General features: G+C 43.0%; 1 protein-coding gene across 1 annotated transcript in view; it reads left to right on the plus strand.

Annotated features, from left to right (window-relative positions):
- Positions 1 to 12,706, plus strand: part of LOC115160516 (receptor tyrosine-protein kinase erbB-4-like) — a 235,484-nt gene extending 222,778 nt beyond the window's left edge. The window contains exon 2 of the mRNA XM_029710684.1: positions 12,525 to 12,706. Within this exon, the coding sequence (XP_029566544.1) occupies positions 12,525 to 12,706 (182 nt within the window). The remainder of the gene's footprint in view (positions 1 to 12,524) is intronic.
- The last annotated feature ends 6,984 nt before the right edge of the window (positions 12,707 to 19,690 follow it).

The raw sequence follows: 19,690 nt of genomic DNA on the forward strand, positions 1-19,690 counted from the left end.
GACCTCCATCAAACCGTAGTGTGTGTGTGTTTGTGTGTGCGCACGTACGCGCGTGTGTTTGTGTGTGCGCTTGTACGCGCGTGTGTTTGTGTGTGTGTCTGTGTGTGTAGTTGACCGTGGAGGCTAGAGAGGGGACCCGACCCCACCGGACTGTCTTGTCATCAGACTCAGTACACATCATATTATTATGGTTATTGTCATCATTGTCATCATCGTTATTAAGCTGCCCAGCAGATGGGCAGTAATCTGGGGGCATGATTACACCGGCCACTGCAGCTTGTAACTCATGATAACTGACCGGTGAAGCTCATCATAGGGGACACAGGGGTCATAGAGGAGGGAGGAGGAGTGTCATTGTTAGTTTTTCAGCACGGCATGAAGCAAGATGCAAACATTTTGTCCTAGAGTACTAAGGGCGGTCTAGTTTTGGACCGATGAAGTTCATTGGACAGGGGACACAGGAGTCAGAGAAGGGGTGTTTCCCCTAGGGATTAATTATAGTCCTGGACTAAAAATCATGTCCAATGGAGAATATGAATCCATTCAAGTAATTCTCAGTCTGGCCCGTAAGGAGTTGATGGACTCAGGTAGTACCCCCATGATAATGACGTGTGACCTTCAGTACTATATTTTATATGTAAATGCAGTTCTAAAATGTCACATAGGTGAGAGACTGTTACTAGGCGAGAGACTGTTACTAGGCGAGAGCCAGACATAAAGGCAGAGGGTAGAGTATAGAGCAGATGTCTGTCTGTTTCCATCTCCAACCCCAGACAAGTCCTCCCTCTCCCCAAACTGAGCTATTACATGCTTATGCACACAAAACTGTATAACTAACCTTGTGGGGCACACAATTCTGTCCCATTAAAAATCCTATTTTCCTTAACCCAAACCCTAACCCTAACCCTAATCTTAACCCTAACCCTAATCTTAACCCTAACCCTAACCTTAACCCTAACCCTAACTTTAACCCTAACCCTAACCCTAATCTTAACCCTAACCCTAATCTTAACCTATTCACACATAAACCAACGCATACATTCAAGACTGAAAAGTGCATTTTCTAACACACAACAGGCCTTCCCCCCACTACAACCATTCCGACCAATCTCAGCATACAGGAGGAATCCTAATCTGAAGGATCTCCTAGTCAATGCAATATTTTCAAACAGGCCCTCTCCCCCAGTACCCACTGAAAGCACCTACTACAGACAACTGACAAACATACACAACCCATACGCACACACCGGTAGCCAAATCACACAACTGATGAACATAAACAGCACCAATATAGTCTATGCAATCACCTGTGCATTATGCAGAAAAATCTATGTGGGGGAAACTGGATCGACAATTCTAACATGTCTCAAACAACATCTATATACAATCACCAATAATAAACTGTCCACACATTTAGTTACACACTTCCAAACACACCATATTATACACCTCAATATCACTGGGCTAGAAACAGTCTCTACCTGGACCATAGCCCAGAGAAAGGCCGCTGAATCCAAGTGGATAGCCAACCTTAGATCTCTGGCTCCACTTGGATTAAATGGCAAACTATAAGTAGGGAAACCATTCATACATCTCACATATTCACAAACACAACCCTCCCAATAAACACCAGACTGGAAACAATAACAGAGATCACAACAGGCCAGTGCAACACAGGGTAAAAAACCCCACCAAAAAACAGAATTTATCATAAACCTAACCCTAATCTTAACCCTAACCCTAACCCTAACCCTAACCTTAACCCTAACCCTAACCTTAACCCTAACCCTAATCTTAACCCTAACCCTAATCTTAACCCTAACCCTAATCTTAACCCTAACCTTAATCTTAACCCTAACCCTAATCTTAACCCTAACCCTAATCTTAACCCTAACCCTAATCTTAACCCTAACCCTAACCCTAATCTTAACCCTAACGCCAAAACATTAACCCTAACCCTAATCTTAACCCTAACGCCAAAACCTTAACCCTAACGCCAAAACCTTAACCCTAACGCCAAAACCTTAAGCCTAAACATAACCCTAGCTCCTAACCCTAACCCTAATCTTAACCCTAACCCTAACCCTAATCTTAACCCTAACGCCAAAACCTTAACCCTAACCCTAATCTTAACCCTAACGCCAAAACCTTAACCCTAACCCTAATCTTAACCCTAACGCCAAAACCTTAACCCTAACGCCAAAACCTTAACCCTAACGCCAAAACCTTAAGCCTAAACATAACCCTAGCTCCTAACCCTAACCCTAATCTTAACCCTAACCCTAACCCTAATCTTAACCCTAACGCCAAAACCTTAACCCTAACCCTAATCTTAACCCTAACGCCAAAACCTTAACCCTAAACATAACCCTAGCTCCTAACCCTAACCCTGATCTTAACCCTAACCCTAATCTTAACCCTAACGCCAAAACCTTAACCCTAAACATAACCCTACCTCCTAACCCTAACCCTAATCTTAACCCTAACCCTAATCTTAACCCTAACGCCAAAACCTTAACCCTAAACATAAACCTAGCTCCTAACCCTAACCCTAATCTTAACCCTAACGCCAAAACCTTATCCCTAAACATAACCCTAGCTCCTAACCCTAACCCTAATCTTAACCCTAACGCCAAAACCTCAACCCTAAACATAACCCTAGCTCCTAATTCTAACACTAATTCTAACCTTAACCCTAAACCCCCTAGAAATAGCATTTGACCATGTGGGGACTAAGAAAATGTCCCCAGTTGGTCATTTTTTGTTAGTTTACTGTTTTTGTGGGGACTTCTGGTCCCCACAAGTATAGTTAAACACGTCCAGCACACACACACACACACACACACACACACACACACACACACACACACACACACACCAAACCCAGGCTCCCCCCCCCCTCCCCAAACTGAGCTATCGATGATGTTTACTTGAAGAAATGACATTTGCAACTTTATTTAATTCAGTGAGTTACTGTGTGTCGGTATGACCTTTCCTAGCGTGGCTGTGAGGCCCAATAAGCCTTGGAGACTGTGACACTCTCCGCATTATTGGTGTTCAATAAAAACCCACAGGCACTATTGACAAAGTAATGTTGTGCAATTCTTACGGACATTAATTGAGTAAAAGGTAGAAACTTATCTGGGGAGGATCATTTAGTTTAATTCCACAGAGTATATTTATAGAATACCAAATGAAATTGAAGTTGATGAGAAAATGACGTAGCGGGTCACAGGGTGGTTTGTAGCGTAGTGCTTCTTTAAATATTTAACGTTATACATTTTTTATTTATGCCACAGAGAGAGGCACATAGATTCACTGTCTGCATCCCCAATGGCACCCAGTACCCTATATACTTGTAGTGCACTACTTTTTTTAGGGAATATGGTGCCATTTGGGATGAACCCACTGTGTCTGGCAGAGTGAACCCATTGACTTTTAGTGTTATTTTTGTGACAGTGACAGATGCCATGTGATACCCTGTCTCTGGCATATAAATACAATGAATAGAACAGGCTTGGAAGCTCTAACCGTGGCAATTTGACTGGTAAAGTCATAGGTCCACTCGCAATGGCTACCTGGTATTGTGATGGAATCCCTTCCATGTTTTTATCAACTGAAGCTGGATTGTCATGGTAATGTAGAATGTTAATTCAAATTATGCTAACTGATGTGGCAATAGAATGTGTTTTTTGTCTTATCAGCTGAGTTGACTGAACAAATCACAGCACAGATTGAAGGGTACACTTCCTGCTTTTACTTCCTTGCATGGTACACTCCATTGTCTCACGTCAGATGGCATCACTCCTACGCGACACTCGTCCTTCAACCAATCTGTCTTGTAGGACGTGGAACTCATGTCTAAAAATCAAGGTTTTGCTCATCCGCCTAACATTAGTTCCTAATTCTGAAAATCACTCCGCTCTCGGTAGCTATGACGCACTGGCTACTACGGGAAACCATGTTCGATCAACTGGGTAAAAGATGCTCCAGCTAGCAGCCTAGTGCAAGTTTGTTTGAATAGCCATATTGTAGCTAGTTTGCCAGCTTGTTGATGAAGTTGTACTGCACCAAAGTTATGGGACTGTTCTCCTAAATCAGAATGTTTCTGACTCTGACAGGTGGCACTGTGCCTCGCTACTTTGTAACATTTGGCCAACGTGATAACGTTGCAGAGAGCAGTCAGCTGTGCTGTAGAACTTGGCACACTAATCACAGCAGAACAGATATGAAAACTAATTTGTGCATTAGCTAGAACTTCACTACACTAGCTAGCTAGCTAGAGGGAGTATTCAACATTAATTGTGTTAACTGGCATTGTTAGCAGCCCTGCCTTTCGTTTCATATGGATTGATTTGAGACTGGTTCAGCCAGCAAGCAGACAGCAGCTAGCTAACGCATTAAGTAGCTAATTTTCATGCACATATTGAATTTCATAAATACTGATTCTACCACCACAAGACACCTTAGCTAGATGTAGAAGGAGGTAGTGAAGACTTTCCCATGACATTTAAAAAATATATTATCTACAGATTGATAGTTTCTGGTAAGAATAACTGACTCTTTTGAGGGTGAAAGGGGTTTAAGTGGACGATGTCACCTTGGTAACATTTTAGAATGTTGATGCAGCAAAGTAGCCCAACTTATTTTTAGCTATCCCATGAGTGTCAGAGAGTTACCAGACAGATCAGTGCAGACGGCCGTCATGTTATCTGATGTGAGACAATGGGGTACACTCAAAATGGCTGTCAGTCCATCCATTATGCCACCATTGACTTGAAGGGAGACACCCTTTCTATTATTTCTATTTCTATGGTCTATGAGCCTGTGGTGAGCCTGCTGAAGACTCGCAGGGCATGTCATGCCAATCACTGTCCACTTGCCAAACTGTGTCCACCTCTGCGACTCTGAGGGCCCATACATCCCTGGCGTGAGAATTCTGTAAACTGCTGAAACCCATTCACGTGAGACCCATCTCACTGGATATAGTCTATAAGCTGCTCTATGGAGAGATGGGGGACTGATAGAGGATGAGATAAGAGAGAGTTGGAGAGAGTGATAGAGAGTGGGAAGAGACAGAGGGCTGATAGACCGAGGGGGAAAGAGAAAGAAGACTTGGATTGATAGAGTGGAATAAGAGATGTAGAGGGGTGATAGAGGGAGAGTGATGTAGACAGAGAGCAATACAGTGATGAAGAGAGGATGGAGAGAGAGAGAGAGAAGAGAGCATGGATAGAGAGAGAGAGAGAGAGAGAGAGAGAGAGAGAGAGAGAGAGAGAGAGAGAGAGAGAGAGAGAGAGAGAGAGAGAGAGAGAGTGAAAGGTAGAGAAGAGAGCATGGATAGAGAGAGAGAGTGAAAGAGAGAGAAGAGAGCATGGATAGAGAGAGAGAGAGTGAAAGGGAGAGAAGAGAGCATGGATAGAGAGAGAGAGTGAAAGGGAGAGAAGAGAGCATGGATAGAGAGAGAGAGTGAAAGGGAGAGAAGAGAGCATGGATAGAGAGAGAGAGAGTGAAAGGTAGAGAAGAGAGCATGGATAGAGAGAGAGAGTGAAAGAGAGAGAAGAGAGCATGGATAGAGAGAGTGAAAGGGAGAGAAGAGAGCATGGATAGAGAGAGACAGAGTGAAAGGGAGAGAAGAGAGCATGGATAGAGAGAGAGAGTGAAAGGGAGAGAAGAGAGCATGGATAGAGAGAGACAGAGTGAAAGGGAGAGAAGAGAGCATGGATAGAGAGAGAGAGTGAAAGGGAGAGAAGAGACCATGGAGAGAGAGAGAGTCAAAGGGAGAGAAGAGAGCATGGATAGAGAGAGAGAGGGAAAGGTAGAGAAGAGAGCATGGAGAGAGAGAGAAACAGAGGGGTGGAGGGATTATTCAATGTCACACAGGGAGAGCAGATCAGCACCACTTCTTATCTGGAGATGATAGCAGAGAAAACAGACCCTTTCACATCCAACCTTCTCTTTCACTCATTTAATTTTTCAATCTGTTTTTCTTCTCTCACCACAGCATGAAACACACTACGTGACTGATTGAAGTATGTGGTGGTTTCCTCCAAGTGTACATGTCATGTTTATGCAACCGTTTCCTTCTATGGTTATGGTGCAGTTTGGGGGCAGGGTTGGACAGTTTATACACTAAGTGTGATATTAAGCAGCATGTTTCAGTGTCAGAGGTGATCACCAGCAGCTGTACATCACTTGGTTTCCAAACCATATTGCTCCTGGACAGGAAATGGTAGGACTTATGGGGAAATGCTAGAGGTTTGTTTGTGTGGGCTTGAGTGAATGAGAGGGAAACTGTCTCATTTATTTGATTATAGCTGCATGACACTTGAGATGGGCCAAAGATAATTATGATGTTTTGGATATTCTGGAAATGAATCCATAGAAAAGGTTATTTGGGGGAATAATTGACATAATTATATTTGGGCTTATCTGCCCCCTGGTTTTTGTGATTGAATTGATTGAGGTCTGTTAGCATGCCAAGGGAAAGCAGACAAAAATATGAATCAATCAGTGTCATCACAGATTTTCTACATCGAGACGGAGTCTAGAGTAGATGACATTTCTATTCATGATTTTATCATGCAGCATTTGTGTGTTTACACATCACAGTTTTACAGTGAACATGATTTAACACAGAAACTGTTTGAATAGCTGATGAAGCTCTTTGATGTTGATATTTACTGAGGGAAACAGTAGGATGCTTATTTCTAAAGATGTCTAAACTACACTGTGCACTGTAGATTACCTGAGAGAAAAGGGAGGGAATCAAAGAGATTAAGCATTGAGTTATATTGAGTTTAATATTACATTATTGCAATTCTCAACCATATTCCATGGCAATAAGGTGTCTTTATCATGAATGCAAAAATACCCCATCCTTAGAGCCATGGTTAACAAACAGCCTTGTGTAAATTAATGTGAAACATATTTAATGTTATTTTATTGCAGACACCAAGGCTACTATCAAAACTATATAGATACCCACACAAGCAAACACAGACACGCCTGAAACAGACATGCATATTCTTTTTTACCGCAGGCTTCTAATCCTACTATTAGTTAAGTATATGAAGAAATCCCATATTGAGATTCATTGCCTCAATCCATCATTTCTGGAATGGAAATCCCAGAGTAGAAATTAAATCAATCCTCTGATGACGAGGAGGAACGGGGGTGGGAGGATACAGCCATAGAAATGAAGACATTGGGCCTCAGTTCCTCTGAATGGGAATCCACGCTTTAGGGAGAGAATCTCCTCTGTACAAGTGTGTACCAGCTGTGCTTCTGAGAGAGAGAGAGAGAGAGAGAGAGAAATACAGTGTATTATTTATTTCACCATACACGCTATCCCACCCATTGTTCTACCTGTGTCCTTCTGTTCACATGTACTTCCCAGCACAGTTAGTGGAACCGTAACCAGGCCAGCACAGTACAGCTCGGCATGGCTTGTTTCAGCTCAGTATGCTAGCAATCCAGCCTTGGTCCACTTGAACGTCCAACCAGGGTGAAACAGGTGGCTTTTCTGTAGTTCACTGGGCAGTCAACAACATGTCGGGCTTACATGGCGATATAGGCTTCCATTACAGATACTGTAGGCTTCCATTACAGATACTGTAGGCTTCCATTACAGATACTGTAGGCTTCCATTACAGATACTGTAGGCTTCCATTACAGATACTGTAGGCTTCCATTACAGATACTGTAGGCTTCCATTACAGATACTGTAGGCTTCCATTACCGATCACTGATAACTCAGTAATTACCACTTAGCAGAACTGAGTATGCGATGTTGTATGGGATGTACAGCAACATTTTAAGTTGACCGTACTCAAATAATTTAGCTGGATTGCCATTAAGGTTTCATAACGTTATAATAACAATTCAATCTCAGTGAAACGTTGTGTGTATGTGTGGGTGGGTGGGGGGTGGGGGGGTTCTTAGGGTTGTCAGGAGGTTTATTGAAGTGTATGGAGGTTTCTTTTTTGGTGGCTGATGATATATTATAAACTATCCTTTTCTCTGGGAGACTGGCTGATGATATATTATAAACTGTTCTTTTCACTGGGAGACTGGCTGATGATATATTATAAACTATCCTTTTCTCTGGGAGACTGGCTGATGATATATTATAAACTGTCCTTTTCTCTGGGAGACTGGCTGATGATATATTATAAACTGTTCTTTTCACTGGGAGACTGGCTGATGATATATTATAAACGGTCCTTTTCACTGGGAGACTGGCTGATGATATATTATAAACTGTTCTTTTCACTGGGAGACTGGCTGATGATATATTATAAACTGTTCTTTTCACTGGGAGACTGGCTGATGATATATTATAAACGATCCTTTTCTCTGGGAGACTGGCTGATGATATATTATAAACTGTCCTTTTCTCTGGGAGACTGGCTGATGATATATTATAAACTGTTCTTTTCACTGGGAGACTGGCTGATGATATATTATAAACGGTCCTTTTCACTGGGAGACTGGCTGATGATATATTATAAACTGTTCTTTTCACTGGGAGACTGGCTGATGATATATTATAAACTGTTCTTTTCTCTGGGAGACTGGCTGATGATATATTATAAACTGTTCTTTTCTCTGAGAGACTGGCTGATGATATATTATAAACTGTTCTTTTCTCTGGGAGACTGGCTGATGATATATTATAAACTGTCCTTTTCACTGGGAGACTGGCTGATGATATATTATAAACTGTCCTTTTCTCTGGGAGACTGGCTGATGATATATTATAAACTGTCCTTTTCTCTGGGAGACTGGCTGATGATATATTATAAACTGTTCTTTTCACTAGGAGACTGGCTGATGATATATTATAAACTGTCCTTTTCTCTGGGAGACTGGCTGATGATATATTATAAACTGTTCTTTTCACTAGGAGACTGGCTGATGATATATTATAAACTGTTCTTTTCTCTGGGAGACTGGCTGATGATATATTATAAATTGTTCTTTTCTCTGGGAGACTGGCTGATGATATATTATAAACTGTTCTTTTCTCTGGGAGACTGGCTGATGATATATTATAAACTGTTCTTTTCTCTGGGAGACTGGCTGATGATATATTATAAACTGTCCTTTTCTCTGGGAGACTGGCTGATGATATATTATAAACTGTTCTTTTCACTGGGAGACTGGCTGATGATATATTATAAACGGTCCTTTTCTCTGGGAGACTGGCTGATGATATATTATAAACTGTCCTTTTCTCTGGGAGACTGGCTGATGATATATTATAAACTGTTCTTTTCTCTGGGAGACTGGCTGATGATATATTATAAACTGTTCTTTTCTCTGGGAGACTGGCTGATGATATATTATAAACTGTCCTTTTCACTGGGAGACTGGCTGATGATATATTATAAACTGTCCTTTTCTCTGGGAGACTGGCTGATGATATATTATAAACTGTCCTTTTCACTGGGAGACTGGCTGATGATATATTATAAACTGTCCTTTTCTCTGGGAGACTGGCTGATGATATATTATAAACTGTCCTTTTCTCTGGGAGACTGGCTGATTATATATTATAAACTGTTCTTTTCTCTGGGAGACTGGCTGATGATATATTATAAACTGTCCTTTTCACTGGGAGACTGGCTGATGATATATTATAAACTGTCCTTTTCTCTGGGAGACTGGCTGATGATATATTACAAACTGTCCTTTTCTCTGGGAGACTGGCTGATGATATATTATAAACTGTCCTTTTCTCTGGGAGACTGGCTGATGATATATTATAAACTGTTCTTTTCACTGGGAGACTGGCTGATGATATATTATAAACTGTCCTTTTCTCTGGGAGACTGGCTGATGATATATTATAAACGGTCCTTTTCACTGGGAGACTGGCTGATGATATATTATAAGCTGTCCTTTTCACTGGGAGACTGGCTGATGATATATTATAAACTGTTCTTTTCTCTGGGAGACTGGCTGATGATATATTATAAACTGTTCTTTTCACTGGGAGACTGGCTGATGATATATTATAAGCAGTCCTTTTCTCTGGGAGACTGGCTGATGATATATTATAAACTGTCCTTTTCACTGGGAGACTGGCTGATGATATATTATAAACTGTTCTTTTCACTGGGAGACTGGCTGATGATATATTATAAACTGTTCTTTTCACTGGGAGACTGGCTGATGATATATTATAAACAGTCCTTTTCTCTGGGAGACTGGCTGATGATATATTATAAACTGTCCTTTTCTCTGGGAGACTGGCTGATGATATATTATAAACTGTCCTTGTAACGGCCGTCGTAGGAAGTGGACCAAAATGCAGCGGGTACGTGAATGCTCATCTTTATTTTATGACGCACACTATACAAAAACAACAAAACGAAAAAACGAACGACAGCTAAACAGTAATGCAGGCTAAACATAGCAGTGCACAAACAACCTCCCACAATTCCCATAACAAACACACCCCTATATATAGGACCTTCAATCAGAGGCAACGAGGAACAGCTGCCTCCAATTGAAGGCCCAATCCCAATTAACTAAACGTAGAAATAGATAGACTAGACTGAACAAGAAATACACTAACATAGAACATAGATCAAAACCCCGGGAATACTCTAAACAAACACCCCTCTACATAAACACACACCCCGAACCACATAAAACAAATACCCCCTGCCACGTCCTGACCAAACTATAATAACAAATAACCCCTTTACTGGTCAGAACGTGACAGTCCTTTTCACTTGGAGACTGCGCCTGCATCTCAAATGGCAACCTAATCCCCACATAACACACAACTGTTGAAAGTAGTGCAGTATGTAGGGCATAGGGTGCCATTTGGGATACACCCTGCACATCCCACAATACCCCCTCACGGTACCCTGAGGCTATAATAACTGTTTATTACCTGGAAACCCCATTTTATGATACCCCTCCTCCCTCCTCCGTCTATACCAATGTTAACCGTTATTGAAAACACCCAGGCCTCATCGTATATCACCACATCACACCTGATCTGCATGCTAGCTCTGCTTGATACCTGCCTCTCCCTTGCTTTGGTTGTGTCCCAAATGGCATCTTATTCCTATGGGGAATAGGGTATCATTTTGTACGCATCTCTTTACTCTTCGGTGAGATCTGTATGCTCCCTCTGCCTCTTGTAATCTAATATCATGTGAGGAGGAATTGTTGGAACAAGATCTCATTTGTCTTTATAGCCCAATGTTGCCTTGAAGCTGATTCTTCTGTTTCTCATCCATCCATTTTCTGAGAGGTAATCGAGGGGAAATAAATAGGGAATCAAATGAAAGTTGGCTTTCAGAGTGCTGCTAATACAACAAGGGGGTATGAGTTAAGTTTAGCAAGGAGTAGAGGTTGACTTCTTATTGATTGATTTCTCTGAGGGGAAGTGTGAGGTAAACGTTTAGAAAATAAGGGAAATACAAAGAACTGCCAGACAGAGAGCGAGAGAGAGAGCACAGATCACAGAGACAGGGTTCTCAGAATGGTACATAAAATTGAGGTAAGATAGTTGAGGGGAGCTGTCTTGGAGGAGACAGGTGTGTGTGTTTGGAGTAAACAGGTGTGTGTGTTTGTTTCCTATGGTGGTGTGTGGCAGTTCATGGGTGACTGTGTGACAACTCTGAGAGGATTCTGCCACCCCTGTCAAGGCGATAGCTCCCCTGTCAACCGTGAAGTGGCTAGAAACAGCCCACAGTGACAACATGGCTAGGGTTGAATGGTAATGTGGGAGAAGGCAGTGTCTTCATCCCAAATCGCTTCCTGTTCCCTTTATATTGCACCATTTATTTTACCGGTCCTATGGACCTAGTCAAAAATAGTGCACTTTATAGGGAATAGGGTGCCATTAGGGAAACACACTCTCTTCTCTGTATCTCTCTAAAAAGAGTGCAGGTGTGGCTGTGTTATTGATGTTAAATATGGCAGTATTTTGCACAACCTTTTGCTCACCTCTGAATGGAAAGGTCTGTATTCTGTTTGTTTTCATGTGGCAATGGAGGTTATGACATGTTTCTTAGAATTGCTGCCTCACCTCTTTACTGATGGACCAAGCACCACTTAAGCCCACAGTGTGTGTGTGTGTGTGTGTGTGTGTGTGTGTGTGTGTGTGTGTGTGTGTGTGTGTGTGTGTGTGTGTGTGTGTGTGTGTGTGTGTGTGTGTGTGTGTGTGTGTTTGTGTGTGTGTGCCTGTGTGCATGTGCGTTCAGTTGTGCTTTGTTGTGATTTTGTGTTGTTTTGGGGTGTTTTTGGCTATCCTCTGGGCAGTAGCAGCAGCAGTAGCTGACAGGGCAGATGTCTCCTGTCTTAGTGGGGATAAAAGGTGTTTGATGGGTGGAAAAGACAGGCTTTAATTACATAGCAGGAGTCTAGTCAGTAGCCTGGACACACGCTAACGAGGACTCATCTGCCCACTGGGCCTCAGGGGCTTCCTGTACACACAAACAAACACACATGAACGCATAGCTAACATACCTCCTCCTCTCTCCTCTTTCTTTCTGCAGTATGCGCTGGCACAGAGAACAAGCTGAGTACTCTGTCAGACCTGGAGCAGCAGTACCGCACCCTAAGGAAGTATTATGAGAACTGTGAGGTGGTGATGGGTAACCTGGAGATCACCAGCATCGATCGCTCCAGAGACCTCTCCTTCCTCAGGGTAAGACCGGACACTACCATCCCTTCTTAGCTTTTCACTGTATTTCTTCCCCAACTATTTAGCTTTTAATCTTAGACCTCTCCTTCTTCAGGGTAAGACCCAACTTACACATCAGTATTAGAATCACGACTTGGACAATGTGTTCTGGAATCACACCTCACGTTGTTGAACATTTCAGAGTCTATTCGATTAACTTTGGAACCAGTTATTGTCCACTCAACCTTGTTGGTCTGACATGGTTTTACTCCCAGGTCTTCTCTTACCAATCAGCTAGGCTGTCTGTGACAGTCAGACCGTCACCCTCTCTAACTCTGATCTCTGAACACCAAACACTGATTGTCTCCATGTTCCTTTCTGCTTGCTGTGAGACATCATGGAAGTATGATGACCTGATTCCTTTGCTCTAATTCAACACAATCCATAGCCTCTTTGATTAGAGATTTAGAATAAATAATAATCAAATGGTTTGTTTGGGATTGATTGTAGGTTAGATGAGGGACCAGTGGTGCAATTGCTTAAGTGACCCAAAACACGCTCACTCACACACACTTACATACACATGCACGCTCACACACCCTCTGAGGCCAAGTGAAATAATGATGTGGTAATGTGGTAATGATGTGGTAATGTCGTAATGATGTGGTAATGGGGTAATGATGTGGTAATGATGTGGTAATGTGGTAATGATGTGGTAATGCAACAATGGTGTGGTAATGTTGAAATGATGTGGTAATGGGGTAATGATGTGGTAATGGTGTGATAATGTGATAATGGTATGGTAATTATGCGGTAATGGTGTGATAATGTGGTAATGCGATAATGATGTGGTAGTGTTGTGGTAATGTGGTAATGGTGTGATAATGTGGTAATGATGTGTTAATGGGGGGTTGGAGGCAGGTCAGTGAACTGCTGTACATGAGTTGCTAAAAGTAGTGAACTAGATGGACTGTATAGAATAAGTTACCATTTGAGACGCAGCACAACACCAAAAGATTTCAGTCAATTTGGGAGAATTGGGGGGGATGGAGGGCTAACCCCTGTTGTGCTGACTGCATTATTGTGTGTGTTGGGTTGTAATGGGGTGGTTTGGCTGGGTGGTTGTCTGAACCCTAAGCACTTTATGAGATGGTGCTTTAACCTAGTAGTAGGAACCCCAATCTCCAGCAAGGCCAGAGAGGACTTGGCCTCAAATGTATTTAACATTGATTCAGGGATCAATGTTTAGACAGAGTCACCTAATCAAGTTTACCAGGTCTATGTGTTACGATTCAGAAATTACATTGCAAAAGTAGGTGACTATTACCCCCATTCTAAAAATGACTTTGATCAATTGCTTAAATACCTTATAATCAGTGTTTGTGTTTAGTATTTTTGTGTTGAAACAGTCTTCCTCTTATGTAAAAGCTGTGTATCTGTGTGGCCACCAGCATCAAGGCATAACACAGTACTGTTCTACATAGCAACACAAAACAGAAGAATTTAAGCCCTTCTGTGTTCCTCTAAACAACAATGTCGACCACTATATCGCCTTACCCCCACAATGAAAAACCAAACGCCAGAGCGTGGCATGCTGTGGAGGGGAGCGGTGGAGAGTGCAGTGTTACCGTTGGCCCCCTACAGAGTTAACAGGTAATGGGACACTGCTCAACATTGTGAGTATGAGAGGGAAGCAATGTGCTGGTGAAGACAGTATGATTATTGTTAGTCTCTGCTACAAGCTACAATCCTACTCAGAAAAATCTGTTAAAAGTTCAATTTAGCTCTTTGTATGCTGCAGTTTGCCACTGCAGAACTCACGAAGGGATGCACATCGAGTGACAGGGTTTAGAACCTTGGTTACAAGCCTTGCTAGAACACGCTGTTATTTCCTTACATGACCATATAACAGAGGCTGGTTGCTGTTCGTTTACAAAATGGCCCCCCATGGCGCTGTGCATGTGCCAAGGCTTCACAATTAACGAGGGTTAATTGAACATACTAATTAGAAACACAGGGTGCCAAGCAGCAAGGGAGCAGGGAGGAGGGCAAGGTAATGTGTGTATTTTTGGGTTGTTATGATTATTATTATTTTAAAACACATTAATAATGTGCCATCCCTGGGGCAGAGGAGGAGGAGGAGGAGGAAAACTTCACCTTGAGGTGTAGGAGAGGGGGAGAGGAGAGGGAAATAAAACCTAGCTAGAAGCTTCTTTCCTTCCTGCATGGTGGCCTGGCAGTCTGGGCGGTGTGTTTGGCTGGATGGCTGGCTGTCTACTGGGTGATTGAAAGTGATGCGTGTGCTTTGCCTCCCTTTTAAAGATAGCCAGAGATGGATGGCTGCATTCCAAGCCCCCTGAACAGCTTTAGCAGTAAATAGAGTCCATCTTCTAAACTACATCCATACCGCTGATGAATCAAGACCCAGCTATAAGATTAATAACTGGAATTCTGCCCCAAGATCATTTTATTTTTTCTGTGTGTTTTTTGTGTATGTGTATGTGTGTTGAATCCGACTTGTTTGTGAAAGTGTGTTTCTCCCACGCAAAATGCAAGAAATCTTGCAGCACATTTAATTTCCACATGATGGTTCAAAGATAAGGTGACACTTAGACCACTTTCTATGTCCCCTTCATTCAGTTGGATGGGCAGGATATGATCCAGTAATCCATCAAAGAAGGCCTTCACCGTTCCCTGACCCTGACGTCACAGTCTCCTTCACAGTCACAAGATCTACAACTCTACCACATTCCTTTACATCTGGCGTAGGTTGGTTGGCTCACTAGCTTAACGTGTTATAAACCTTATAATAAGACATCATTAAGTTTCATACATGCTTATAACAACTAATAAAGCATTGTACCTGCAGGCTATACGTAAAGTTTTACCGCTAGAAGTAACCACTTCATAGCACAATTGCGTATCGAGACAATTAATCTATAGACAATCCTCCTTCTAGCACAAAGCCCTCCAACTCTCCCAACCTATCAGTCCCCTGCCTGGCTAATAGTGGCTCCCTGCCTTGTGTCTCTACTGTTAAATGGAGTGATGTGCTTGGTGTCTCAAATGTCACTCTATTCCCTATATATTGTAGTGCACTACTTTTGACCAGCGCTTATCAAACTTTTGGAAAAAATAGTGCACTATTTTAGGGAATAGTGTGCCATTTGAGACACGGTCCATGGTGTTAATTATACCACTATCATTGACAAACGGAAACTGTAAATATTTCCATTAGGTTTCACATCATTAGCTTGACGATTAGAGACTGGGAAGAAAAGAGGTGGCGGGTAGGAGGGGGTCTGATAAGAAATTCTCTCCCTCTCTCGCTCTCTCTCTCTCTCTCTCTCTCTCTCTCTCAAAAGTGCTATATAAACTTTGTATTATTACTCCAAGCAGCACATCATTCTCAAATTAAAACATAACTACATTGACATTAAAACCCTATTTGAAAAGTAGTTAAGTGAGTATTATTTTATAATGTTTTATACATTGAGTGTATAACATTAACAACACCTGTTCTTTCCATGACAGACTGACCAGGTGAAAAGCTATGATCCCTTATTGATGTAGATATGTTCTATAGTATGCGCGCTAGTTCTATGCTTCCCATTCTTAAGTTTAGTTTTTGAGTCTTTTACTTTCGGTTTTGTACAGCGGTTTAGATGGTACAATGATTCTCTACTGTATTCTTGCTTGTTTTGTTACATAAACTGAAATTAGATTTCTGCATAGCGCATCTTTAAATCCACTTCAATCAGTGTGTAGGGGAGGAAATTTTTAAAGGATTTTTTAAGCCTTGATACAATTGAGACATGGATTGTGTTCATGGGCAAGACAAAAGATCTAAGTGCCTTTGAATGGTGTATGGTAGTTGCCAGGCGCACCGGTTTGTGTCAAAAACGACTGGGTTTTTCACAACAGTTTCCCATGTGAATTAAGAATGATCCACCACCCAAAGGATATCCAGCCAACTTGACACAACTGTGGGAAAAATTGGAGTCAAAATGGGCCAGCATCCCTGTGGAATGCTTTTGACACCTTGTAGAGTCCATGCCCTGACGAATTGAAGCTGTTCTGAGGGCAAAAGTATTAGGAATGTTAGGAAGGTGTTCTTAATGTTTTGCACGCTCAGTGTATATAGCACGAGACTGGGCTGATTGGGTTGTGGGTCGGGAACTTTAAAACAACATCATAATGGCCCTGACAGTAGCAGTCAGTCCCCTGGAGTTATTTTGACCCTGTGTGTTCCAGAGGACAGAGGTCAAATAGGGTTTAATGAGCCTGGAGAACGCGGAGGAGCAGAGGAGTCATTTAAAGTAGTCTGTCCCCAGCCAGTCACCTCTACTCAGGATAAGAGGAGCTGTCTGCATTAATGACAGCAGACACCTACCTCTGTGCATTGAAATACGGACATGATAAGAGTGAGACTCATGGTCAGAGACTTAGACCTGCATTTTTTTTCTTACTCTCCCTCCACCTCTTGTTTTGTGGGCCATCCTCTACCTATCCTGCAGCCTCTGTCCTGATACAGCCTGGATGGGGAAGGAAACTTACTCTCCCTCTTTCTCTCTCTCTCTCTGTTCCTCTCTCCCCCTCTCCTCCTCTTCTTCTCACTTTTTACAGGCTGGTTATTTGTCCCTCAGGCGTGGTTGGTTGGTGTATGTGTTCTGCCTGCCTGGGTAGTTGCTGGGCTAGATGAGAGCAGAATACATCCCAACTGGCACGCTATTCCCTACATAGTGCACTATATTTGAACATACAGGGCCCATTGAGCTTTGGTCAAAAGTAGTGCACTTCTTAGCTAATAAGGTGCCATTTGGGACACAGCTCAGATTACGTTCCCCTGTTCCTCAGCACCCTTCATTATTAATGAAGACTGATGAAGTGTTGGCGAGCTCCTGTCTTTGAAGCGCACCTAGATTAGATTGACAATCGCTATTAGCGTGCTCATTTCCATCACTTTAATATGACATGAATAAGGACAGAGAGAGAGATAACCCTGCACAAAGAAAGAGGGAGGGAAAGAGAGAGAGAGAGAAAGCGTGAGACCGAGAGACCGAGAGAGCGAGAGAGCGAGAGAGCGAGAGAGTGAGAGTGAGAGTGAGAGTGAGAGAGTGAGAGAGAAAGAACGAGAGAGAAAGAGCGAGGGAATGAGAGAGCGAGACCGAGAGAGAGAAAGAGTGAGAGAAAGAGAGAGAGAGCGTGAGAATGAGAAAGTGAGAGAGAAAGAAAGAGCGCGAGAGAAAGAGCGAGAGAGAGAAAGAGAGAAAGAGCGAGAGAGCGAAAGAGCGAGAGAGAAAGAGTGAGAGAGAGAACGAGAGAGCGAGAGAGAATGAGAGAGCAAGAGAGCGAGAGAACAAGAGAGCGAGAGAGAGAGAAAGAGCGAGAGACCGTGAGAGCGAGACCGAGAGAGCGAGACCGAGAGAGAGCGAGAGAGAGAAAGAGTGAGAGAAACAGTGAGAGAAAGAGAGAGAGAGAGCGAGAGTGAGAGAGAGCAAGCGTGAGAGCGAGCGAGAGAGAGAAAGAGCGAAAGAGAGAGAAAGAGCGAGCGAGAAAGAGCGAGAGAGAGAAAGTGCAAGAGAGCGAGAGAAAGAAAGAAAAAGAGAGAAAGAGCGTGAGAGCGAGAGAGAGAAAGAGAGAGAGCGAGAGAGCGAAAAAGAAAGAGCGGGAGAGAAAGAGCGAGAGAGAGTGAGAGTGAGAGAGAGAAAGAGCGGGAGAGCGAGAGAGAGAAAGAGCGAGAGCGAGAGAGTGCGAGAGAGCGAGCGAGAGAGCGTGAGAAAGCGAGAGAGTGACAGAGCGAGAGAGAGAGCAAGAGCGAAAGCGAGACAGAGCGAGAGTTAGCGAGAGAGAAAGCGAGAGAGAGCGAGTGAGGGAGAGCGGTGAGAGAGAGCGAGAGAGAGAGAGAGAGAGAGCGAAAGAGCCGAGAGAGAAAAAGCCTAGAGACAGAGAGTGAGAGTTAGCGAGAGAGAGCGAGAGAGCGCGAGAGAGACAAAGAGCGAGAGAGAGAAAGAGCCAAGAGAGAAATAGCCGAGAGAGAGCGAGAGAGAGCGAGAGAAAGAAAGTGTGAGAGAGCGAGAGAGAGTGAGAGAGAGAGAGCAAGAGCGAGAGAGTGCGAGAGAGTGAGCGAGAGAATGAGAGAAAGCGAGAGAGAGTGAGAGCGAGAGAGAGCAAGAGAGAGCAAGCGTGAGAGCGAGCGAGAGAGAGCGGGAGAGAGTGAGAGAGAGCGAGAGAGAGCAAAAGCAAGACAGAGCGAGAGTTAGCGAGAGAGAGAGCGAGAGAGAGCGAGTGAGAGAGAGAGCGAGAGAGAGAAATATCTAGAGAGAGCGAAAGAGATAGAGAAAGAGCAATAGAGTGAGAGAGAGAGGGAGAGAGAGCGAGCGAGATAGAGAGAGAAAGAGCGACAGAGAAAGAGCGACAGAGAAAGAGCAAGAGAGAGAAAGAGCGAGAGAGAGAAAGAGAGAGCGAGAGTTAGCGAGAGAGAGAAAGTGTGAGAGACTTTTTTGACTTTTTGTCTTTCTTTATTGAACCATTCTCATTTCATTTAAAACTCACCACCCAACCCCCCCCCTTAAAAATAAAACCAAAAATACATCCTGTGATTCATACATGTACCACATGATACAAACCAACATCACAATACTCAAAACAATACCCACTCCTATAACCGTATATCCAAAACATCTTCCCCAGCTATACAGACAGCCCCCCCAACACACCATATCTCCTGAAACATCTCCACACTTTTTATCATTTTATAGAACTCAAACTCAACCCTAAGGCGCGCAGAGACCATCCCATTAAACAATAGTAAAGGGTCTGTTATCCCCCCACCTTTGACCCTGTTCCTCCTTGTTAGCCAAATAGACAACTTCGCCTGAGCAAACAGAAAATTCAACAAAACACATTTGGCCTTCTCCTTATTTGAATACCTGTATCCCATTATGAACACCCCAACAGTAAAGACCACCCCCAACCTCTCACACAGACATTCCAACAGAGACTTTAATGGCATCAACCTGGTGCACACAGAAAACA

This window comes from Salmo trutta, chromosome 24 (genome assembly GCF_901001165.1).
Source record: "Salmo trutta chromosome 24, fSalTru1.1, whole genome shotgun sequence".
Taxonomy (NCBI): Eukaryota; Metazoa; Chordata; class Actinopteri; order Salmoniformes; family Salmonidae; genus Salmo; species Salmo trutta.